This window comes from Lissotriton helveticus, chromosome 8 (genome assembly GCF_964261635.1).
Source record: "Lissotriton helveticus chromosome 8, aLisHel1.1, whole genome shotgun sequence".
NCBI classification, from domain to species: Eukaryota; Metazoa; Chordata; class Amphibia; order Caudata; family Salamandridae; genus Lissotriton; species Lissotriton helveticus.
In genome coordinates this window covers 1,042,422,609-1,042,448,374 of record NC_136069.1, presented here as the reverse complement: position 1 = coordinate 1,042,448,374, position 25,766 = coordinate 1,042,422,609, and the positions used below count along the sequence as shown (strand labels likewise).

General features: G+C 47.4%; 1 protein-coding gene across 5 annotated transcripts in view; it reads left to right on the top strand.

Moving 5' to 3' along the window:
* The window catches only part of MAP7D2 (MAP7 domain containing 2), a 507,532-nt gene that overhangs the window by 208,815 nt on the left and 272,951 nt on the right, over positions 1-25,766 (top strand). For all 5 annotated transcript variants that reach the window (XM_078657900.1, XM_078657904.1, XM_078657902.1 and 2 more), the window contains exon 4: positions 22,608-22,771. In XM_078657900.1, the coding sequence (XP_078514026.1) occupies positions 22,608-22,771 (164 nt within the window). The remainder of the gene's footprint in view (positions 1-22,607; positions 22,772-25,766) is intronic.

Genomic DNA, 25,766 nt, shown 5'->3' with positions numbered 1-25,766 from the left:
ATACGTAGTTGATCCTTTGAAAATGTACAATCCACCCAGTTTGAAAAATAATCTACCACTACTAATGCACACCTCATGCAATTACCAAGATTGTGCATCGAACCAATGAAATCCATTCCCAATTTCTCCAATGGACCATTAGGAAAGTCCACCAGACAAAGGGGGGGCTGTACATGCAAACCAATTTCCTACAATTTGAACAAGAGCCAACAAACACTTCTACCTCAGCATCCATACCTGACCACCAATAATACATGTAGAGCCCCTTCTTCATACCAGTCATTCCTACATGACCTTGATGAGCAAGCTTCACTAACCTCGATCTCTGCTTCACCGATGGAACCAACAGGTTTACCCTCAAAATCAAATCACCTTCAATGGTCCGCTCATCTTTCACTTTATAAAACAACTTCAACCCACTTCCTACATTTCTCTCTAGGCCGTCCTCCAGAAATAATATTCTTCCACATCACTTGGCAACCATCACATTCAGCACACTCGTTCTATTCCTGTAAACTAATAGCACCATCAACAACCACTAGTCCATCGACCATACCTACCACACACTCTACCAAGCCTGGGCCACACATGCCTCCTTCAACAGGACATCTAGAAAATAAATTAGCCCTAGCATTCTTCTCCCCAAGAATGTGCCTAACTGCAAAATTAAAGCCATACATGCTAGATAACAACCTCACCAATCTGGGACTTGACCAACTGAAATTCTTTTCAAATATTAAATAAACTAGCAGCATGTGATCAACCACAAGAATGAACTTCCTCACAAAAAAATGAGAGAAATGATTCATAGCCCACACACAAGCCAACACTTCACTTTCTATAGTACTACAGTTGTGCTCCGCCTTCAAGAGGCATCTGGAGGCGAAGGCAACAGTGTATTCCTTCCCTTCCACAATCGGAGTAAGAATAGCTCCCAGACCAACTCAGCTGGAATCTGCGGTTAAAATGGATTGAACATCCTGTCTAAAAGCAAGAAGAGCTTGAGCTTTGACTGTAAGACTTTTCACATTTTGAAACGCAACATTCTCCTCATTTCCCCATGCCTTCTGAACACCTCTGAGTAAAAGTCTACTTATAGGTTCCATCTGAAATGCACAGTTATCAATGACTCAAGAATAATATTCGCACAAGCCTAAAATGACCTCAACTGATCCTTATCAGTCGATGCAAGGCTGTATTTAATAGCATCCACTAACCCTGCTTTGGGTTTAGTTCCTTGATCTAAAAGACAATGACCCAAGTATTCATGATTTTCTTAAACCAAGAATCTACACTTTCCCTTGTACACTGTGAACCCATGACGTTCCACAACATCCAGCATTGTACCCAATACCCTTAAATGCTGCTCCACTGTTTGAGCGAAAACAAGAACATCAACCTGGTATGTTAGCACAACCGTTTTTGTAAAGCAGATGCTGTTGAGGCCAATCTAAACCGCATGCACAGAAATCTGAAGCCCCTAAAAGGAGGATCACCATTCTTCTGCAAATTCTACCTGGTGATTAGCTGTTCTCAAATCAAGGGAATAAAATACATCTGCCCACCCCAGCTGAGCTAACATTTCATGAATCTTGGTGAAGGGAAACAGTCTGTTGAAATGTTCTTGTTCAAAGACCTGAGGTCAACAAAAAGTCTTATTTCACCTGTTTTCTCCTTTGCTACTAAAGTAGGAGAAATCCATTGGGATTAATTAACTGATTCTATGACTTTAACACATAGTTTATCTAAATGCTGCTTCAATTGAACCCTGATACTCAATGTAACATGACTAAGCTTGTGGATATAAGGAATGGCATCCTGTTTCAAAATATTGTTGTGTTTGTAACCTTTTACAGTTCCAAGCCTGTATTTAAATAAGGATTTATATTTTTACAATAATCGGGGAGGCGACATATGCTCCCCTGGAATATCTACCAGGGGAAATTGGTAAGCTGTACCTGATTTAAAAACCATTCCAAATTCCCCTTGGTCCCTCCAGCCCTAAATATGGTAGCCTCTCTAGGCCACATAACTTTAAGTATGTATTTGACCTGTTCTTATATAACACTGTTTCTGGGAAGAACCCCAACATGTCGATACTGTGACCTCCAAAAGCTACAGTACGAATATCAGGAGGCAAAAGTTGCGCAGAACTCCACTCATTTTAAGTATAACTCTTCAGTCACAAAAGTCATGGCAAATGCAGAATCTACTGTGACTTCAGCCTCCACACCACCAACACAGATGGTTCAGATTGATCTCCTCGTCTAACTGGGTTCTGTGGAGAATGTTCCATTTTGATGCCTACTATCACTTTCGCTACATCAGCTTTTTTTTTTTAAACTTTATTTTAGTTGTTTATTGCAACAGCAAAATAATCCCCCCCCGTAATTGGCATCAATAATACAATACGTGTATACTGTTCGTTCACATCATTATGGCACACTTGGGTACAGACATCACAGTTTGTGCTGCGTCTTCCAGTAGCAAAGCAAGTCTTAAGAACATCCGGAAAAAAACGTGCCGATCCAGCAGGGCATTACCCCAGAGCATACTCAACCACCCCGCTCCCACCTCCCTCACCATCAGACCCCGACCCCTCAGATGTAAATAGCTCAGCACTCGTGCCATCCGAATCACTGTAGGGCAACTCCGTAGCACACATAACTCGCCATGCAAGCAAATCCTCCTGCAGTTTCTCATCTCTGCGCCTGCGTTGCATATGCGTCTCCTCGGCTAAAGACCACTCCCTGACATCCCTAAGCCAGGCCGATATCTCAGGAGCCCTCTGCCCCATCCAGGTAATTGCTACCCTCCGCCTCGCCAACACTAGCAACAGCTGCAACATCTTATAGGAAAGGTTTCTCCTCTTAGGCTTCGGGACCAATGCCAGTAGGCAATGAAGCGGGGTCAAGTCAATCCTGAGGCCAGTGACGGCCGGTATATGATCAACCACCTCCTTCCAGAAGCTCCCGACCAATGAGCAGTCCCATGCCAGGTGCAGGAACCCCGCTCTCTCTACTGCCCATCAGGGGCAGTTGTCCCCCCTGGTTTACGAAATACGCCGTAAGGAGACCGGGGTCAGGTAAGTACGATGTATAAAACTAAAATGAATCAGTATAAACCGCGCATTGCACGACACCTTGCGCGTAAGGGTTCCTATACGTTTTCACTGCCCCGGGTCTAGGGCAGCCCCAAGGTCCGTCTCCCAAGCCTCCCAGGAAGGTGGAACCGGCGGGGCGGAGTCCCGCCTCATGGCAGAGTACAGCAAAGATATCAGTCTCCGCCCTCTACCACAGGAAAAAAGGATGTTTAGGGTGTGGGACAGCGGGGGTGCCTCCGGGAACTGGGGCCAAGCCACACTCGCCACCTCTTGAAGGCCCCTGTAGTGCAGGTACTGCCCTCCTCCCAGCCCGAAGGCCTCCGTGGCCTGTTCAATTGACACAAAGGAGTCGTCGGGGTGTAGGTCTGCTAAAGTCTCGCATCCTCTCTCTCGCCAGACCCGGAGGGACATGTGTTTTTCCATGGCCACTTTGGGGGCCAAGATCCACACCGGCAACTCCCTATGAAAGGGGGCTCGCCGCAAGATTTTCTCCACGAACCGCTGCCAGACCCCTGCAGTGTGGCGTACCACATACGGTAGGGCTTTGTCTGCCCCCCCGTCCATGCATCAAGGCCCCCTGCAATGCTCGCCCATCCGCTCTGCCGGCCATGAGTCTCATCTCCCAATTATCTGTGTCCGTGAACCACCGAGCAGCCGGCAGTAGCTGTGCCGCATAGTAGTACAGGTCAAACCTCGGCGCTTCCAGCCCCCCTTCCTCCCAGCTCAGAACAGTGGTGTGGAGGGCAACCCGGCTGCGTCGGCCCACCCAGAGTAAGGAAGTAAGCAGCGAGTTCAGCGTGCGAAATACTCGCGGGGGAATCGGGCAAAAAGAATTTTGCAGGACGTATAATGTCCTCAGGAGCATCACCATCTTAGCGACAGCTAGCCGCCCCATAAGGGAGAGTGGCATGGAGTTCCAGAAGGACACAGACTGGTGCAGGGATCGTAGCACTCTATCAATATTATGGGTCAATGACTGCGCATCGGACGAAGCCACCTGGATTCCCAGATACCGGAAGGCCTCCAGCTCCCATCGCAACCCTAGGTCCGGCAAGTCCAACTGTGGGCCCGCGTCATAACCCGCTAAGGGGAAGATCAAGGACTTCCCGGCATTAATTCATAGACCCGACGCTGCCCCAAAGCGGTCCAAATGCCGGAGCAAAATGGGTAATGATTCCATCGGGGTCGTTAAGTAGAACAGGGCATCGTCCGCATACAAGGAGACCACGTTCTGTGTCTCCCACCGTGATCCCCCACTGTGCCATATCTGAGCGGACGGAGACCTCCAAAGGCTCAATCGCCAGAGCAAAAAGGAGCGGCGAGAGGGGGCACCCCTGCCGAGTGCCCCTACCCAATGACCACTCCTCCGATCGCTCTGGCCCGAGGAGCATTGAACAGGATCCGGACCCAGCGGCAGAAGACGGGGCCCAACCCCACCAACCGGAGGACCTCCAACAGGTACCCCCAGTCGACGGTGTCGAACACCTTAGCAAGGTCAATCGACACCAGGACCAGTTGCTCCTCCCTGTCACGTACTTCATGAATAATATGGTTTAATCTCCTTAGGTTCATGGCGGTATTTTGATCCGGGATAAACCCACATTGGTCCCGGTGCACTAGACTGACCATATGCGGCGCCAGTCGGGTGGCCAACAACTTAGTCAGGATTTTTACATCCGTGTTGATCATAGTAATGGGCCGGAACGCCGCGGGGTCGCAGCTGTCCCCACTCGGCTTTAGGATCATACAGATTTCGCCCAGGTTCATCGTAGGCGGGAGGGTGTCACATTCAAACGCCTCCAGGTAAACCTGTAGGAGGAGGGGGCAAGGACATCCCCGAATGCTTGGTAAAATTCAGAGGGGAAGCCGTCGCTCCCAGGGGACTTAGCCCTCGGCAGGCCGGCCATCGCTACCCTCACCTCTCGGAGCGACATGGCCACGTCCAATTTCTCTGTGGCCTCTCTCGGGAGGGTCTGGGCGGTCAGCTCCCGGAGATAAGGCAGGTAGGCAGCCTCCGTGACTGAAGGTTCCGCGGCGTAGACCGTCTGCAGGTGGGACTGGAGGACTCGGAGAATACCCGCTTCCGAGTGTACCATGCCACCCGTAGGTCCCCTCAGAGCACCTATCCTCTCCGGGGTAGATTCTCGCTTAAGAATCCAGGCCAACAGCCGGCCTGACTTGTCCCCCTCTCGATGTAGACGCTGCCAATATTTGCCACGCGTTTATTTATCCAGGCGATTTAGTACATCATGCACCGACTCCTGGGCTGCCCGCTCCTCTTCCAGATCCGATTCATCAGGATCTGTTAACAGCTGTCGTCGCAGAAGATCATCTTCCGCCTCACGTAGTTCCCCAAGTAGTTGTTTCCGGACCCCATAAGTAAGGCCCATACATTCGCCGCGTATCACCGCTTTCAGAGCATCCCATTTGGTAGAGAAGGCGATGTCACCCTCCTCCCAGTTCAAATCCACGTAGTTATCCAGAGCGGTTGCCACATGGTCCCTCCCCACCTGATCCTGCAAGAGGTCCACCGACATCCTCCAACCTCGAGGGCGGGTGGGTTGGTGTTCCCACTGTGCAACGCATGCCACCGGTGAATGGTCGGAAAGAAGCGGGCCTGATGCGTAACTGTCAACAAAAGAGACGCGTCAACATTAGCAGCAAGAACCCTGTCCAGCCGGCTATGCGTGTTGTGAGTGGGGGAATAACACGTGTACAATTTCTGCGTCGGGTTACCCAATCGCCACACGTCACTGGCTCTCAAGTTTTGCATCACCTCCCGGAGTCGCGCTGTCATGCGCGTTTTGTGCCCGTACGGGGCGGGTACCTATCCAACTCGGGGTCCAACACACAATTGAAGTCCCCAAACCAAAGTAGGGGGTCGTCCAGGTCCGGAACTAGGAGCTCCTGGAGATGGGAGTAGAAGTCGGGGTCGTCGACATTGGGCGTGTACGAGTTCAGTATCGTGAGATCCCTCCCATCCAATTCACCCGCAGCAGCAGGTACCTACCATTAATATCCGCCTCCACATACTGGACGGCGAAGGGAACTCCCAGGGCCACCCATATTAGGACCCCTCTTGCATATGTGGAAAAGGAGGAGTGAAACACCTGACCCCGCCATTTTTGCATATTTTTTAGGCTCCCTCATCACTCAGATGGGTCTCCTGCAGGCACGCAATGGAGACTCTGTGTCGTCGGAGAAAGGACTGGACACTGTGTCTCTTGGTACATGTGCCCAGCCCCCGCACGTTCCAGGTTAAGAACTTATATCCCATAGCCGTAGGCAGCGCTCATTCGGGCCTCCAGCCCTGTTTCCTGTGGTCTGCCATCCCTGAGCCTGAACTGTGATACACCTGATGCCTGCAACAATACCCCCCAACAGCTTCCCCCACCCCCCGAACTCCCCGTCGCCGCAAACCCCGCAGAACAAAACCCCCACCCCCTCCCACGAGCAAGATGACAGCAACAACAAAACATGCTTCTCTGCCCTCCCTCCGCTGGTGCCAGGACGTACACAGCCACCCCATTTACCCCACACAACACTCACTCTCACAAAACAGAACAAGAAACCACCCTCTTCCCCCCCCCCCCCAGCTCCCTGCACGACCCAATGTCAATATGAATAACTCCAGGCTCAACTAGGCAGGTTAGCCTCAGCACAGACAAAACCCCATTCACAAGTATCCTCCCCCCACCATACACACTCCACCCACCGGGGTGTATCCCCCCAGCCCCCCTAGGCAATAAGGGAGTTCAAGGCTCATGGTTTTCTGGCCATTAGCGTGGAACTATGGTCGTCCCAAGGGCCTCACAAGCCTGACACACTATATATTCAGTCCACAGAACACCTCAGGGAGGTACCGCCTCTACCGCTGACTCAACACCCCCGGTCTCCAGGATCACCGGAGCCGTGAGGATCATGTCCTGCACTTTAGCTTGCAATGTGTCCGGGACCAGGATATCTTCAGGACCATGTGAACTTAGGGCCCTCGAGCCATCCTCTACAGTCGATGGTGCCAGAAGCATACCCCCATCTTCTCCTACCGTGATTCTGGGCTCTTCAGTTACTGCAGTCTCAGAGTGGCGTCTTCATCTGCCGTGACGTTTCCGTGGAGGCTTGATCCCCCACTTCTCACGGGGGCCACCGCGTTCACCCGGCGGGAGGTCGTCCCCTCTGATCTCCAGCCACTCCCAGACCTCCTCCGGGGAGTCAAAGAAGTGCGCCTTCCCTTGTGAGAGCACCTTGAGTTTAGCCGGGTATAGGAGCATGTACTGAAGCTGCATCTCTCTGAGCTTTTGTTTGACCCCCAAGAAGGACTTCCATTGCTCCTGGACTTGCTGAGTATAGTCCGGATAGATGGATATCCGACTGTTGTCGATGGTGAGATTCGCTGTTTTCCTCACCGCCCGCAGGATGCAGTCCCTGTCGCGATAATTCAGTATTTTGGCGATCAGTGCCCGAGGAGGAGCCCCAGGGCGCGGCGGCGGGACCAGAGCTCGGTGGGCTCTTTCGATTACGAAGACGTCTGACAGGCCCCTTGGACACAGCTGCGTTCGGATCCAGTTTTCCAGGAAACGCTCTGCATTGCCTGCCTCTGTCCGTTCCGGCACACCCAGGACCCTTATGTTGCTACGACGTGCCCTCCCTTCTGCATCCTTGGCCCTTCGCTCCAAGGCACTCGTCGCGGCCGTGAGGTGCGTGACCGTCTTCTTGAGGGAGGCCACCTCACCTTGTAGCTGCTCAATATTACCCTCGGCGTCAGAGACCTTGTCCGCGAGCTTCCGGAGATCCGTCCTCAGCAGATTCACGTCTATCGAGACCGTCTCGATTTGGCGCTCCAGCGCAGTATGGGAGCCTTGTATCGCCTTCAACAGTTCCGCCCGGGAGGGTTCGCCGGGGGCCTCCGCTCCGTCCTCCTGGCCCGACTGGCGTGTGATCCTCTGGGACGGCAGTCTCTGGGTAGTATATTGAGTGATCGTGTTAGGCTGCGTGTAGCGAGACATCTTGTCCTTACGCATTGCAAAGTCCCCCTGCAGCCGGGGCAATTCTCCCTCAGGATAACCAGAGCGCTGTCCCGTGGCGCCTATGCATACGTCCCACCGGATCAAGGGACTGAATGCGCTGCACTGCTCCGCCGCACCGCCGACCCTCCGGGCAGAGGCCACCGAGGGCCCTCCGTCTATCTCTGGGACGGCGTCGAGTACCGGGCTCCAGCGCCGCCCCGCAGCCCCAGCCCCAGTGCCCCCGAGACAGAAAATGGAAAGTCCCAGGGGGTGAGGGGGCCCAGAACGCACCCCCCAATCGCAGTGATGGTGTCACCACCAGAGCCACTCCTCGGCCCTGCTCCTCCTCAGCTTGCCCAGAGGGGTTACAGCTCCTTGGTTGTGCAGGGTCTCGCTCGCCTAGTCCCAGATCCCACCTGCAGGAGCCTGAACTTCTCGAGGCCAGCCAGTCTTCAGGGCCCCCAGGATCCGCTTGACTCAGGGCCTGATCACGACTTCTGTGGCTATGTCCAGTGCCCGCAGGGGCGAATCCAGACCTCCGGCGGCGACCCAGGGGGCCACGGGTCACCACCGGGAAGACCCAGCTCTCTCTCCTCACTGCCGTTGGAGGGGTTAAAATTGCGAGGCAGCTACTCCGGATGGCCCCCCAGTGAGCAGGCCTTCTCTCTGAAGGCAAAACCAAGGCCTCAAGGGTGTGTGGAGCCGGCGGGGCCCCGCCGAGGTCAGCACCGGCAGAGACCTCCTGCCGGAAAGGGGCCCACGGATGTGACAGTCCCCTCGGGTATTCAGGCCTAGTCGGGCCGCCTCCTACCTCCAGCGCCGGCCCGCGTTCGCGGCCCCTCCGCTGTTCGGGCCCTCCACCAGCCGGGGGCCCACCGATGTTGTGGGTTGGCCGCAATGCGGGACCCGAGGCCTGCGGGCCTCCCCCGGGTCTCCGTATGTTCCCAGAGGATCCGGATGCGGGGCGCCGCCCCCGCAGATGTACAGGCCGCAGAGCAGGGCCCGTTCCCAATGAGGCCGCCACTACTCCCTCCGGTGCAGGTGGTATCGCAGTCCGACGGGGGGGCCTCCGATCAGCGTCTCCTGGAAACCCCCCCCCCCCTGAGTCCCTCCACCCAGCGTGGGGGGAGAGGCACCTGGAATCAAGTCCGGTCTCCGCTCTCACGACCGCGGCCTCGGGGTTGGGCACAGGCGGTGCGGGGCTCAATCGGCTCCGGCAGGGCTCCTGACAGATTCCGCCCAGACGGAGCTCCAGATGGTCATGGGCTCCGTCGTCCGGTGAAGGTCTCCGCCCGCGAGCGGCCGCCAACACTCCGTCCGCCACTCCGTCTCCCTCCCGGACCAGGCTTCAGACCCCGGCCTCGCTTAGTCAGTGGCCCTGGGCACCTCGGCGCCGGCGGTTTCGCAGTCAGCGCTTTCGGCGTCACGTCCCTGCTCGCTCCACAAAGGGGATACAGAAAAGGGGGTGGTGATGAACAGTGTCTGAATTAAGCAGACCACTCTTACCCAGTCCAAAGATCAGGGCTTGATCCATCACCGTTATTTATCTCACTGCCCCATCCCAGCTCAGAACCTGGCTATATGCAAATTAGTCTGTCCCTGGCCCAGTGCATCATGGGAACAGGGCAGACCAAACTACCAAGCCAATTCTTCACCAGAAAGGAGACAAGCTACCGGGGACCGGTTTCTGGCATTTCAGCCTCTTCGGCCCGGCTTGCTTGAATCCTGATGGAGCAGTGAGAAAGGGACTCATGTCTGAGTATACCCTGCCACACCTATAGTGGCCAAAAACGATACAGAAAAGGGGGTGGTGATGAACAGAGTGTCTGAATTAAGCAGACCACTCTTACCCAGTCCAAAGATCAGGGCTTGATCCATCACCGTTATTTATCTCACTGCCCCATCCCAGCTCAGAACCTGGCTATATGCAAATGAGTCTGTCCCTGGCCCAGTGCATCATGGGAACAGGGCAGACCAAACTACCAAGCCAATTCTTCACCAGAAAGGAGACAAGCTACCGGGGACCGGTTTCTGGCATTTCAGCCTCTTCGGCCCGGCTTGCTTGAATCCTGATGGAGCAGTGAGAGAGGGACTCATGTCTGAGTATACCCTGCCACACCTATAGTGGCCAAAAACGATACAGAAAAGGGGGTGGTGATGAACAGAGTGTCTGAATTAAGCAGACCACTCTTACCCAGTCCAAAGATCAGGGCTTGATCCATCACAGTTATTTATCTCACTGCCCCATCCCAGCTCAGAACCTGGCTATATGCAAATTAGTCTGTCCCTGGCCCAGTGCATCATGGGAACAGGGCAGACCAAACTACCAAGCCAATTCTTGACCAGAAAGGAGACAAGCTACCGGGGACCGGTTTCTGGCATTTCAGCCTCTTCGGCCCGGCTTGCTTGAATCCTGATGGAGCAGTGAGAAAGGGACTCATGTCTGAGTATACCCTGCCACACCTATAGTGGCCAAAAACGATACAGAAAAGGGGGTGGTGATGAACAGAGTGTCTGAATTAAGCAGACCACTCTTACCCAGTCCAAAGATCAGGGCTTGATCCATCACCGTTATTTATCTCACTGCCCCATCCCAGCTCAGAACCTGGCTATATGCAAATTAGTCTGTCCCTGGCCCAGTGCATCATGGGAACAGGGCAGACCAAACTACCAAGCCAATTCTTCACCAGAAAGGAGACAAGCTACCGGGGACCGGTTTCTGGCATTTCAGCCTCTTCGGCCCGGCTTGCTTGAATCCTGATGGAGCAGTGAGAAAGGGACTCATGTCTGAGTATACCCTGCCACACCTATAGTGGCCAAAAACGATACAGAAAAGGGGGTGGTGATGAACAGAGTGTCTGAATTAAGCAGACCACTCTTACCCAGTCCAAAGATCAGGGCTTAATCCATCACCGTTATTTATCTCACTGCCCCATCCCAGCTCAGAACCTGGCTATATGCAAATTAGTCTGTCCCTGGCCCAGTGCATCATGGGAACAGGGCAGACCAAACTACCAAGCCAATTCTTCACCAGAAAGGAGACAAGCTACCGGGGACCGGTTTCTGGCATTTCAGCCTCTTCGGCCCGGCTTGCTTGAATCCTGATGGAGCAGTGAGAAAGGGACTCATGTCTGAGTATACCCTGCCACACCTATAGTGGCCAAAAACGATACAGAAAAGGAAGCTTGTGTCCTTCCCTGTATAAGAATTGGCTTGGTAGTTTGGTTTGCCCTGTTCCCATCATGCACTGGGACAGGAACAGACTAATTTGCATATAGCCAAGTTCTGAGCTGGGATGGTGCAGTGAGCTAAAAAACGGTGATGAATCAAGCCCGGATCTTTGGACTGGGTAAGACTGGTCTGCTTAATTCAGGCACTCTGATCATCACCACCCCCTTTTCTGAATCGCTCCACAAAGGGGGCAACCTCAACTGGGGTGCTAGCGACCCTCGATTTAGCGTGCTAGGGGGCCCAACAGGATGATAAAAACAGGATTACAGGGTCTATCGGCCGGGAGCAGGTGGAGCTCACGTCCTGACGGCCATGCTGCTTGGCCACGCCCCCCGCTACATCAGCTTTAGAATAAGGATTATATTCTAAAACTAGTGCCACTTTTTGGGTGTCCTTGCAAAATGCCCAACTTTTTTGCATTTCAATCAGGATTTTCCTACTGCTGGGCAGCCTTTAAAATTGGCCACGCTGAGTTTTGGAGCCACATCTGAAGCAACCATTCGAGGCAGATCTATGCATTCTTATCTGATCAACAAACTAAAAAGATGATTGTCAGACGTTGAAGAGATGTAGATTCAAAGTAGTTTATTCCAGGATACAGAGAGCTGCCCCCAGCTGGCACACCCCAGGCACATCAGCAGTAACTGAACTCCTAAGAACTTATCATGACCATCACTCTATATGACATCACTGACTGATGTCACAAGCTACTATAAACAACACATCACCACACCTCCCCCCTTAATAACTTAAAAAAAAAAAACTAAAAAAAAACTAACTAACCAGGAAAGGACAGAAAGGAGAATACAAGATTGCATAAACTTCAAACAAACTTTCATTAATTCTATTCATATGACTAAACATAATCTCTTAAATATCGTGGTCTATTATGTATTCTTGTACTCATTCTTGTGTTACTATTACCTTCCAAAACCTAGTTGTTACTTTTAACAACTTCAGAAGAAAAATATGGATCTTTAGCAACACGAGAAGTGCTCCACCAATTTCCATTTGATAATTTGACTGCATTTCTTCAGAAACAAATTGCACACCGTTGTTAGTGAGAATTTCTTCGGATAACCTTCTCTGAGAAAAATTTAATTCAGACAGTTAATTACACTTTTCGAATTAGGAATGTTAATAGGTTCAACTTCAACCCATCTAGACAAATGATCTATGAGGACCAGAAAATACTTTGAATTAGAAGGAAGAACGTGAAATGGTCCCAAAAAATCCATGCCCAATTTCTGCCAGGCTCTTTCAGGAGGAGAAACAGAAGAACTAGTTACACCTTCAAGTATCAGTATCTTATCACTGGTATTACATTGTGAACATTGTTTCACTAGATCATCTATCTGGGTATCCATTCTAGGCCACCAAAAATCGTTCTAACTTTTCTCTTGGTAATAGTGGAGTCAAGATGACCAGAGTGTGCAGCTAACACAATTCGTTCACGATAACATGAAGGAGGTACATGTTTATTGCCTCTAACTACTTTTCCACCCTCCACTCAAAGCTCATCATTTACTTTCCAAAACATTTGTAGTTCTGGAGAAAGACATTTTTCTTTTGGCCATCCTTTTTTGATTAGAGAAACAACTTCTTTGCATATATAATCCTTATTAACTTCTATTACCCAGCTATCTTCTGCAAAAGATAAACTATCTTGACTTATGTGAGCTACAAAACATTCTTCTACTTCAGTCTCCCATTCCTGCTCTTCAGCATCTTAAATAGGTAGTCTAGATAAACAGTCGGCCCTAGTATTTTTTCCACCAGGAATGTATTCTACACTGGATGTATATTCTAAAAGCTTTGTAGATAATCTAGCTAAACGAGCTGTAGTGTGTTTTGCATTCTTTCCAGATAGAATGTCAACTAGGGGTCGATGATCAGTTTTAAGAATAAATGATCTGCCCCATAGATAAGACTTACATTTTTCAATGCTCCAAACACAAGCTAAAAGCTCTTTTACGATAACTGAATATTTTCGCTCAACACGACGAAGCGTCCTGGATGCGAAACCTACTGTGTGCTCTCTTCCTTCAGAATACTGTGATAAAACAGCACCTAATCCATATTCACAAGCGTCGACTGTAACAACTGTCTGTTTACCTTCTACAAAAGCTTGTAAAGCAGGAGCTTTGACAATATGGTGTTTAATAGACTGAAATGCTTTCTCACATTCCACAGACCATGTGTATACTCTTCCTTTTTTTAATAATTCCCTGAAACATTCTGTGGTTTTGGCAAAGTCCTTCATGAATTTCGCATAAAACTCACAGAGACAAAGAAAGGACATAAGTTGTTCTTTGTTCTGTGGAGCGGGCGCCTCTACAATACTTCTGATTAGACCGGGCCTAGGTTTGATGCCTTCCTCAGAAATAATGTGATCAAGATATTCAATCTCCTTTACTTTAAAAATACATTTACTTTTCTGTAAAGTAACTCCTCTATTTTCTAGAGTGTTAAAAACTTGGTTGATGACAAAATCATGATCACTTTCAGTCTTGTTAAAAATAAGAATATCATCTTGAAAGACTACTACATTGGGGTTGTTAATAAACATTTCAGTCATGAGTCTCTGAAAAACAACGGCCGCCGAAGCTAGACCAAAAGGAAGCCTGCAGAACTGAAAAACTCCATCAGGAGTGACAAAAGCAGTAAGGTGTCTGGACTGCGGATGCAGTTCAACCTGATGATAGGCTGCTTTAAGATCCAGTTTTGTGAACCACGAAGATGACCCAACTTTAGCAATGAGATCTTCAATGCGAGGAAGAGGAAATCCATCAACCCAGATGGCTTCGTTGAGGCTCCTCAAATCCACACACATCCTCAAATCCCCAGACCTCTTTTTAGCCAAAACGATGGGAGAAAGCCAGAGGGTGGACTCCACTTTTTCAATAATTCCCTGATCACATAACGTTTGTAAATGTTTCGAAAGATCATTCCTAATGCTTCGAGGAACATTGCGTAATTTGTGTTTAACAGGGCTGACATTTTCTGTGACTTTAATAAAATGTTGGACATTAGTGATTTTACCCAGGCGATCCTCAAAAATGTTGCTAAATTTATGTTCCCAAACACTGGGCATATGGGGATTGGACATTAAGTTGATGTTCTTCAAGGAAAAAATCAAATTCTGGTTTTTATCTTGGTCAATCACGACTGGATTAGCTTGACCAGGTTTGATGGTCAAGCGAAATTGAGCTTGATGCAAAAGACCAAGAACTTTTATACCCTTTTTTGCTACATATACCTTGCCTTTGATAGTTACTCCTAATACAGTAATGTTGGCCCAAAAATAACCTAACAATTAAATTTTACTGCCATCAAAAGCCACAGTAAGAACATCTGGTGATAATAAACTTTTATCTTTCCAAAGCTTGAAAAACTTTTCCTGAGAAATAATAGTGATACGTGCTCCAGTATAAACAAGAAGCTGAATATGACTAGTTTCAATAAGAACATCAACTTCAGGATCAGGAACATGCAATGTTTCTACTGTGTCGGTATATTGTTTGACTACAACAACATATTCCTGATTAGTAACATCTTGTTCACAATCATTAAGTTCACCACTTTCATTGATAACACATCTCACATTTTTCCTTCTACTGCTCATACATATCTTTGCAAAATGACCCATTTTGCCACATTGGCCACATTGCTGATTAAAGGCTGGACAGTTCTTGAAAGAAGAAACATGTTGAGATGAACCACACCTATAGCAAAACATTCTTGAGTTGAATTGTTGTCTATTTTTCACAAAGTTTCTTCCACCTCTAAACATATACGGTCTTCTGACATAACTTCGAGTGGTGTAATCATTTAAGGGAGTAGGGAGTTTAGTATTTGAAACTGGTTGCTTAGAAGAAACAGCACCAGAAATAGTAGAGTTAGATAATGCAGTTTCGAGTTGTTTGACATCATCCATTGAAGTTTTAATGCTTTTCGCAATATTAACAGCCTTATCTAATGTAGGATCTTTACAGGTAAGTAGCCTCTGTTGTATTTTCTTACAATGACATTGTGCAACAAGTTGATCTCTTATGAGTTGAGATGTAAAATTTTCAAACTCACATTTTGAAGCTAGAACTTTTAAAGCCGTGATAAAACTATCAATGCTTTCATCAGATTTTTGCATTCTTGTAAAGAACTTGTACCTATGAACTACCAAATTCTTAGTTTTAGTAAAGTACTTATCTAACTGCGCGACAGCTTGATCAAACTCATCCGGATCTTCACCTTCAGGTGGTTCATATGGAGGTAGATGATCAAAAACATTTTGTCCGTCAACACCAAGATGATAGTACATGAGATTTTTCCTCCTTTCGGGTCTATATCTTAGACCATCAATAGCACCTAAATATGCATTAAAGGATCTCAACCACAATTTCCACTCCAGAGGTGGATCACCTGGTTCTTGTAGAAAAGGTGCTGGAGGAACGACACTCTGCATGTTAAATAAACACTTGTAGGATGAAAAATGCTTTAAAAGATGATAAAATAGATAAAAGAAAGAAGAAAAAGATTTTAGATAAAGAGAAAGAAATTGAAAATAGAATATTCCATGATAATTAGAAGAAAAGAAAAATGAATGAGGTTAATATAAAAATTGTGTGTGTATCAGAAATAATACACTGTAAAAATTGTGTGTATCACAGAAGTAGAAATGTTTCACTCAGGCTTAATTCAAACTTCTGTCACAAGATGGCAGTGTAGGATAGCGAATCCTGTCTTTTCTATGTAGAAAAAATGCACACAAAAAAAAAATATTGAAGCGAGGTGACGAAATCACGTAACACGTGAACTATTCAAAGAAACGAACTCTGCACATCAACGCTGCGAGATGAAGAAGTGCTTGACAAACACTTGTAGTTGCTCTGTGTATCAGTGCGGTGTTGCAGAAATCAGCAAGGTTAGTGACAAGCACTTATGATCACTGTGTGTGTCAGCGCGGCAATACAGGAATCACCCGGTGTCATGAGCGATCTGTTTATGGGAAGTCTCAGTGCGCAGTACGATGACAGAGATTTTACCACAGTCCGATGCGTGGTCAGGGCAACCAGCGCGACAAATGACGCTGTCAAGCACGAAGGGCGCGCGTGCGAGTCAGTTATATTTTAGATGTGCAAGAGCATTAATTTTGCCAAAAAATTGGTAATTTCATGCCGCAGGATGCAGGTAACAGCCCAGATACCGCAATAAAAACAGGATGTTGAAATTAATTAAAGCCGGAATGAAGCAGAAGATCGACTTTACTGTAAGTTCATGAATAAATGTAGACGGGTACGGCTCTCTGTCTGTAAAATATAAAGTAGGTGCCTGGGACTAGTAAAGAAGACAATTTACTCACGTTTGCAGAGAAACAAAAAACTTGGCTTACGATGAAGTTGAACTTCACACTCCAAAGTCCTTGTTTGATCTAGGATGAGCAAGAGAGTATCCCATCTTCCGTCGCCATTGAAAAGATGATTGTCAAACGTTGAAGAGATGTAGATTCAAAGTAGTTTATTCCAGGATACAGAGAGCCGCCCCCAGCTGGCACAGCCCAGGCACATCAGCAGTAACTGAACTCCTAAGAATTTATCATGACCAACACTCTATATGACATCACTGACGGATGTCACAAGCTGCTATAAACAACACATCACCACACAAACAAACCTGCGTTTGTGTTTGGTTTACCTGTGAAGGCATTGAATTTTTCCAAATCCAACTTATTTTTGAATCTGCTAAACTCCTTGGATGCCAATACTGATCTTTCAATGGCTCTCAGAATTTCAAGAGTTCCTTCTAAGCTAGGATTTCTGCAGACCAACAATTTCTCCCTTGTTTTCTTCTGCCAAAACAGTTGACAGCTAACTGATCCCTTAAGTAGTTATATTGCCATCAAATTCACAAATATGCGAAGTTCAAGCAAAAAATTATCAATTGTAAAGAAACTGTGTCTTTCAACATTAATGCTTGTCATCCTTGAAAGGATTTTGTAATCCGTTAACTACCTCTATATAAACATCCCAGTCCTCACCAGAAGGTTGAATTGCAGGTGGTAAGTGATCAAAAATGCGATGCCTTTCTGAACCCAAACAATTATAAAGAACGGCCAGTTTCCTTATGGGTTCAAATTTTTAACCATCTAGTTAAATAACTATCAATTTTTTTGAACTATTGTTTCCATTTGAACTTCTGTATGCCTTGTATAGCAGGAAAAACTGTGGGGCAGTGAACATTCCGCATGTCGAACACTGTGAAAAAATCTTTTTTTTTATATATAATTTATTTGCAGTTTTATATAGTGAGAACTCAACCCGAAGGTATCGGAGAACTTTACATGAGCACCAGTTGCGTTACAGATGGACACATTAATTTTGTTAGGCACGGGGAGATGAAGTGATTTGCCCAGAATCACATGATGTTCAGCATCCCAGCCGAGACTCAAACCCAGTTCCCCAGCGTCAAGGATGACCGCTCTACATCATTGTTAAGTAATAGGTACACAAGTGGAACACAACAATCTCAAAACTACGCTATATCAGACCTGTTGTGCATAATTGTTGATACAAGTAACACTTAGCGCAACTGAACCTATGACGATAAGATTTTTAACCTGAAATGTTAGAGGCCCAAGTAGTCCTAAAAAGATCCTGCAATTATTTGCATACCTTCATAGACACCACGTGGATATAGCCCTACTCCAAGAAACACACCTGCTACCACGCACGGCTGAAAAATTGGGCTTCAGGTGGACAGAGCTTTCTGTGTCGGCAACTTATCATATGCACCGGGTGTGTCAACTCTTATACACAGGGGCGTCCATTTTCTATTAGATCAAACACTCACTGACCCACAGGGGCAGTTTGTGATTTACGGGCACACTACGGGGCACCAAGGTTGATATCGTTAAACAATATGGTCCAAATACGGACGACTCTAACTTTTGTCAGAAACTTTTAACTACTATACGGTCCCTACCGCCATTAGAGCTGATATGGGGGGGTGACCTGAACATAACATTGGACGTTGGGAAAGATAGATCTCAAAATACCTCTGAATACCACAAACGTGCGGTTTCTACCCTAACGAATGGCATGACGGAGTTTTGCTTGCGTGATGCATGGCGTATGCGTCATTCCAACATATTAGAGAGCACACACTCATCCACAGTTCATAACAGTTGGTCCAGACTAGATTACGGGCTTCTCACTGAACATGCCCTGACTTGGACCAGGGATGTGAAACATCTCCCCAAGACCCTCTCTGATCATAAACCGGTCCTCATAGTACTACTGATCCCGACATACACACCCCCACCATTTGTATGGCGCTTCAATGCGGCCGCACTGCTGGATCTCCTTTACAAAGAGGCAATACAGCAGGCAATAGAAGACTACTTTGTGGATAATAGCCATTCAGTAGATAGCGCTGGGGTGCTATGGGAAGTACGTGTAAAGTGGTCAGAGTCTGTTAGTTTACTAAACATTAAATGTCAACCATAAACTCAACATAACTTAAATCATCATAGTTCATAGATCCAGTGTGTATTTTATTTTCATACATAATTAACTGGATATTAAGTACCATTCGATGGGTGCCCAAAGTTATTGGGTTACACAGTCAATACACAAGCATATCAATTAGTTCATTAAGTCAATTAATCTTATGTACATGAATGTGAGATAAATTTCATATTACGATTCATCATGAAGATAGCTTGAAATTTGTGAAACAACATAACATATTATTCACATTATAATTCAAAAAGTGCACTCAATGTATTGTAATGGCTGATGCACTTACAACCCGTGCAAATGGACCCTGAGGGTTGTAGGGGTGTCCTGCTAATGCAGGGGCTCCATCACACTTATAACCGAGCACCCTGACTTTAGGATTGAAAGGCCTGCCTTAGGGGTGACTTCTAGGTTTTAAGTGCAGTGAACTCAGATATAAGAAAACTTATACTTGCAATGGCAGGCCAGTAGCACAATTTGAGTGGTCTCCCATGGATGTCATAATACGTGCTTCAGACCATGGGGGACCCCTGGTGTACCTATGCCCTGGGTACCTTTGTACCATATACTAGGGACTTACAAGGGTACACCAGTACCCAATCTGGGGTGTACCGAAGTACTCACAATGGTCCAACTTAGCTAAGAAGCACATAGAGTGGGGGCCTGATTAGCAGGATCCTAGTCGGACTCGTCAGAAAAAACATGACGACACCAGCAAAAAGTGTTGGTAACCGTGAAAGCAGATCCTACTTTTCTACAGTGAGTAAAAAATGGCTAAAAGTTTAATATGTGCTGCCAGAAACAGGTTGAACCGAAACACGGTATGCAAGCTGAAGCTGCTTTCCCTTCCGATTAGCAGTGCGAGAAAGGCTCACTCAAGCATCGAGCGTGAGCCGCTGTTGCCTCGTACTTCTCAACAGGCGTGAGACATGACGAGAGCGCGAGCAGGAAGCACGAGCCTTAGTGCGAGCAGCTAACTTCTTCAGTAGTGTTACAAAATTCTTGTTCCTAAACAGCTTAACAGAAAAATCCGCTCCTGAGATTACTGGCTTTTGTACGAGTAAAACAAAGTTAAAATGGCACACCTATGCCCTGTATAAATTCAATCCATTTTTTATAGAGATGGTGGCCGTAAAATAACTGCAGTACTATCCTGAATTAACCAGCTCTTCGCCAAAATATGTGATGTCTTCGATAAATGCAACCTCCAGATTATTCCAAATAGGAAGAGTTTATTATCATGAAACAAGACAGCAATCCACAGGGGCTTAGCGACCCCTGGCACTCCTGAACAGGGACTACAAGATACTAGCAGGCATCCCGGCTAATAGGTTGGCGCTCCTGATCCCTCAATTGGTCTACCAAGACCAAAATGGTTTTGTACCGGCCCGTAACACTTCGCTTAATATACAGCGGTTGCTCAGGGTGATGCGCAGTGCTACAATGGACTGGCCGTTGGCCGGTTGTGTTGTGCTGGACCTGGAGAAGGCCTTCGACACAGGTGAATGGTCTTTCGTGTTTGCTGTGCTTCATCGCTTTGGGCTTGGGCCTTACATTTTAAGCCTTATACAGCTGCTGTACGGGGCTCTAACGGTTGGTATGTGGCTAGGGACTCTCTTCTCTGGCCCTATACTGATGGAATCTGGATCCGCCAGGGGTGTCCGCTCTCCCCAATAATCTTCGCCCTGGTGATTGAACCATTAGCGATGGCGCTACGCACCTCTGCGCCGGACTGGTTAATACGTCTTGGGGACGGTATACATGCAATTTCGCTTTATGCGGATGACATTTTGCTATATGTTACGGGCATTCGTGCGATTCCCCAAGTCATTCCTGCTACATTGCGGTCTTTTGCGTCCCTGTCTGGACTGTGGGTACATTGAGGCAAGTCTTGCCTGTATCCTTTTAACCCTGATACGGAGGATCCGGGTTGGGAGGTAGACGGGACAGTAGTGCAATGGCAGCCGGTGGCGTTTTGATATCTGGGGATCTGCATTTTCCATAACGATCAGGATATGCTAGACAATAACATCACAAGGGCGGTCTCAGCGCTTAAGTCTCAGATTGAGTTCTGGAAGACACTTAATCTTTCTGTAATCTGTAGGGTGGAGTTAATAAAAATGGTCATGCTGCCACGTCTCCTTTATTATTTAGCTAATTTACCGCTCCACCTACCCGTGTCCTTCTTTCGCTCTCTGGAGAAGATCGTCGGGGACTTCGTTTGGAACAAATCACGGTGCAGGGGGCCACTGGCAAAGTTGTACCTACCTCGTTTGAGGAAGGGACTGGCTCTACCCAACTTGCAGCCTTATTTCTTGTTGTCTCAAATCCTATGGGTGGCGAAATGGGTGGAGGGACTACATCTATCAGACTCGGCGGGGCGCGACCCCCGTACTCTCGGAACAGGATCCTATCCCTATTCCACCCTTGTACTGGATCAAATGAACCTCTCCCATTACTAGTCTCGATGGCGCGGAAGTGTTTCTGCATGGCTCTTCGTCTTAACAGACACGTCACACTGTATGCGCCAGTAGTACCTCTATTGGGTATGCCGACCGTGCAGTGACGCATGCGGAGTACAGACCTTACCGACTGTGAGTGAGCATGTATAACCACCCTTGGGGATCTATACGGAGAGGGCGCACTATGGTCATTCTTCGCCATTACGGACGAAGATGGAGTTTCCCCAGGCTAATTTTTAAATCATGCCTCCTGGACGGCCGCAATGAGATGCTGGTGGGGAGACATTATGCAGGAAACTCCCACACATCTTATGGTGCAATATGTGTACGTTTTGGGTACAGGGAGCCACCTGGTGAAATGGTTTGCGGAATCAATCAAGGAGCATACCCTAGTGGACTTAACCCTGTTACGAATTACGTGGGAAACTGATCAGGGGAGGCTCTGTTCGGAGAAGGAATGGTCAATGGTCCATGGTCAATGGTCCATGGTCCATGGTCAATGGTCCATGGTCCATGGTCCATGGTCAATGGTCCATGGTCCATGGTCCATGGTCCATGGTCCTGGAAAATCCCAAACAGGTCCCCAGAAACGCCTGCTTTAGATTGATACAATTTTACATCGTTCATAGGGCTTATCTCTCCCCGGACAAAATTAATTGGTATTTTCATAGACAGGGTGCGTATTGTCCGTGCTGCAAGTTGGTGGACGTGGATCTCCTACATATGCCTTGGGCTTGCCCCGCTTTGCATGCTTACTGGGAGGGGGTGCTCGGGCGTTAACCACAAGCATGGATATGGTAGTGCTGCTTACATGGGAGACATGCACTACTGGTGTATTTCCCAGACACAAAAAACACAAAGCGTCCACCCGGTTTCTGGATCTGGCTTCATTGTGGCCAAGCGATTCATTAGCCGTCGGTGGAAGGCGGTAGTCACCTACTGGCTCTTTATGATATCAATGATGGTGTATCGTTGTATATTCATGTTCACAACAACAAAATCTTTAATAAACTGATCAAACAAAAAAAAATGAAACCAGACAGAAAGCTACTGCTACAAACTCCAGCCAGCAACTGACCAAGAGCCGTCAGTGCCAACATTCAGTAAAGTGACAGTAAACGTAACACTAATTAATCTCGCCAGTTAGACAATTGCTTGTTACTTTTTCTCCATAAATGTCTTGTTGTTATTGTCATCGTTATTATTCTTGTGTCTATTAATATTTAGTCGGACTGTCCTGGGTGTATTTAGTGACCGTGCAGGCCACATCATAATTACTTTACTTCTTTAGCTGTCAGAGAACAACAAATCCGTGAAAGAGAACAGAGGGCAAAGCTACAGTATGAGAAACAGGTGGAGGAACGCTGGAAAAAGCTGGAGGAGCAGCGACAGAGGGAAGACCAGAAGAGAGCAGCTGTTGAAGAGAAGAGGAAACAGAAGATCAGGGAGGAAGAGGTCAGTTTCTTCTTCCTGCAGCTGCTGCCTTTGTGTTCATTGATGGGACTTTTTCTGCATCTTTGACCGGCTCTTCGAGCCCACAGTAGAGCTAAGATTCTAGAACTGCGTGTTTTCTCATTTGCATAAACCTTAGACCTACCTAGCCTACTTAATACAGCTCTGATTTTGAATGTAGCTATTCTGAAAGTATAATTAGTACCAGAATACCTGTTCAGTCAGCTAGGTTTATTAGAATGTTACAGTCCATAATTAGAACAGTAATAGTAACTAAAGCACAATAAACCATTGCTGGATAAAATCATCCAAAATTAACATTTCCCAGAGCCTCCATGCACATACGATCACATGACTCCCCCCCCCCCCTCCTTCCTGTCCTACAACTACCCCACCCCACTTCCCTCCCTCCCTTTCCTTTTCTCTTTTGCATTCATTGCATCATTGGTACACTCGTGGAACTTATACATCTGACAGTTCTACCTGTTTCACTTCACCCAGTCCTATTTGAACTACACAGCCAGGTACCACCTGCGTCTGTTCCTTCTTATGTACTGCACTCATTTACATCTTGTATGCGGCCCTGTCAAGTACCACGCATCAGGAGTTAGACTAACGCATTCTAGTGCTGGTGTCCACATCACTGCACTAAAATGGTTAGTCACACATGCAGAGCTCTCCGATGCCTTTGCTGATCACATTGTGCTCCTAAAAGCAGCCTCGGGCACAGCGCTTAATCTCCACATTGCTGCAGTGTTGGTAAAGCAATATCTTGTCTGTCTGCAGGCCTGGGAAATCGTTGGCAAAGTAAACTATTACATCCAAAATCATTGTACTCCTCCTAGTGGCCCCGCGGTTTTCTCTTGAGACACGTGTGGATGATCCGGGCGGCAGCTAAGTTCTGAGTCTGAGGAGCGGGTCTACTTTGCCGGGCGCACACACAATAATGCACACCGATTTCTACCTCTTGCATACTTGCGGCAGCACCTAAGAAACGTTCAAATCCATCTTCTTTATTGTTAGAAGACGGGTTTCCACAATAAGCACCACCCACCTTAGAGATTTTTAAAAACGTATCATGGAAAAACAAAACAGACTCCATAACGCTCCCCCGTTAAGAGTCTTTTTTTTCCAATGAGTATAAGGAGTGCATTTAAAAAAAATGCAAACTGTAAACATAAGTTTTCATTCATTTGTATGTTGTTTTTCTCACTTTTATGATCAACAAATTGTTAATTGCTAGACGACAAATATCAACAATCCCACATTTCACCCATGTGATATGATATCTTTGTATTCAAATATTAATTTTACTAACTGGTTTGCTATCACAACTCCCCTCTTTGCCTCGTCCTAATAGTCACTCATAGCTCTTCAAATTACATTGAAGTGTTTATGCTCCTATAATCACAACCGAGATAAAATAATAGTCTGAACCAAAGTACTCGACTAATTGGGAGCATTAGCCTAAATTATGGTTATAACAATAGACACTCATTGCCTGTGTTATATTCCGGGAATCACAGGCGCCTGGCCCCCAGTCTGGGATGAGGCAGGTGCTGATTGGTCCCAGGTCTCTGTCACAGTGTGAGGTCGGGGTGGTGGGTGGCAGCCTTGTTTCAGCAGTAATGGATCCCCTTAGGTGCTAAAGCAAGGCAGGTCACGCCATACATGGACTCTCTCGCTGTATAAAAATTAAGCACAGAAGAACAGCTCCTGGTCGCCCCAAGCCCGATGAAGGCAACCTGGCTCTCATCCTGTCAGTGAGGTACTGAGGCAGGACTTGTCACAGGTGAGTTGTGCTGTGAATGGGATATGGTGGTGAGGGATAGGCCAGTACGGCTGCCACCTTTCCCAGGGAATAATACCAGCACTTTCTAATGTTTGAAGATTCTGCCAAAGCCTAGACTTGATGAACAGGGCTTTAGACAAATAGTCCGCATTCATTTTTAACACTGCTTTTCTACCTTTTTTTACTTTATTTAATCAGTCATGGACCATCAAAGCATCTCTGTAGCACATTTTAAAGTGCTTTGCTCGTATGTTCCCAGTTTTAAATTGGGCACTGATATGAGAAGGAAATGCCAGCTTTGAGTGATTTTTGTGCTGGGACATTAAAATACTAGTCCGGGAGATACAAAAACAGCAGGGTAGCAATGCCGTCGGCTGGTTCTTGTAGCTGTATCTGGGGCCCAAATGGCTTGAACTGACTAGGTTGCATGGATATGGTGTTCGAATGCACCGGGCAGCGCTGACTGGATCAAACCAGAAAAGGGCTCCTGGATGTGACTGGGCAGGCTCAGTATGGTTCTGTTGAGGGTTAAATGGTCTAGAATGGACTGGGCAGGGCCACACTGGTTCTGGTGGATACGAATGGAACTAGAATGGAATTCAGTTGGCTGGGATGGCTCTGAGGAAGGTAGGGGGTTAGAGTGCATTGAGCAGGGGTAGATCTGCTAGAACTGTGCAGGGTTCCAACACATTGTGCATCACCGGCGGTTTCTGGTCCAGTCAATGGAGTTAAGATGCATTGAGTGGGTCAGGCTACTTCTGATTGGCTGTTAATGGTGTTAAAACGGACAATATTCTCAGGTTAGTGGTACTCATTGCCCAAAGGGTGGTAAATTGTGATATTTAGCTCTCAATGTGGACTTCTCTGCTTATTTCTACCGGTGAGAAAGTGTCACTCATTTTGACTTACATTGGGCAGTAGAATGTCACTCATAAGTACACTAAAACCATAAAAATGTCACACATAAGCAGTCTGAAAACTTGGCATTGATGTGCCTGATCAGTGTGTTAAGCGAAAAGGTAGTGTGAGAGGTGAAAGACGGGAGTTGAGCCTATATCCAAATGCTAGCCTTGAAAATGACCTTCCTCCCTTTGTCATCAAAAGTTGGCAGTGGCTGGCAGATTTCAAACTTTGCTTGCTAGCGCCACCCAGGAACAAGAAAGCAGCCACCAGGGTTATGCAATGGTTACAGGCAACCGGGATAAT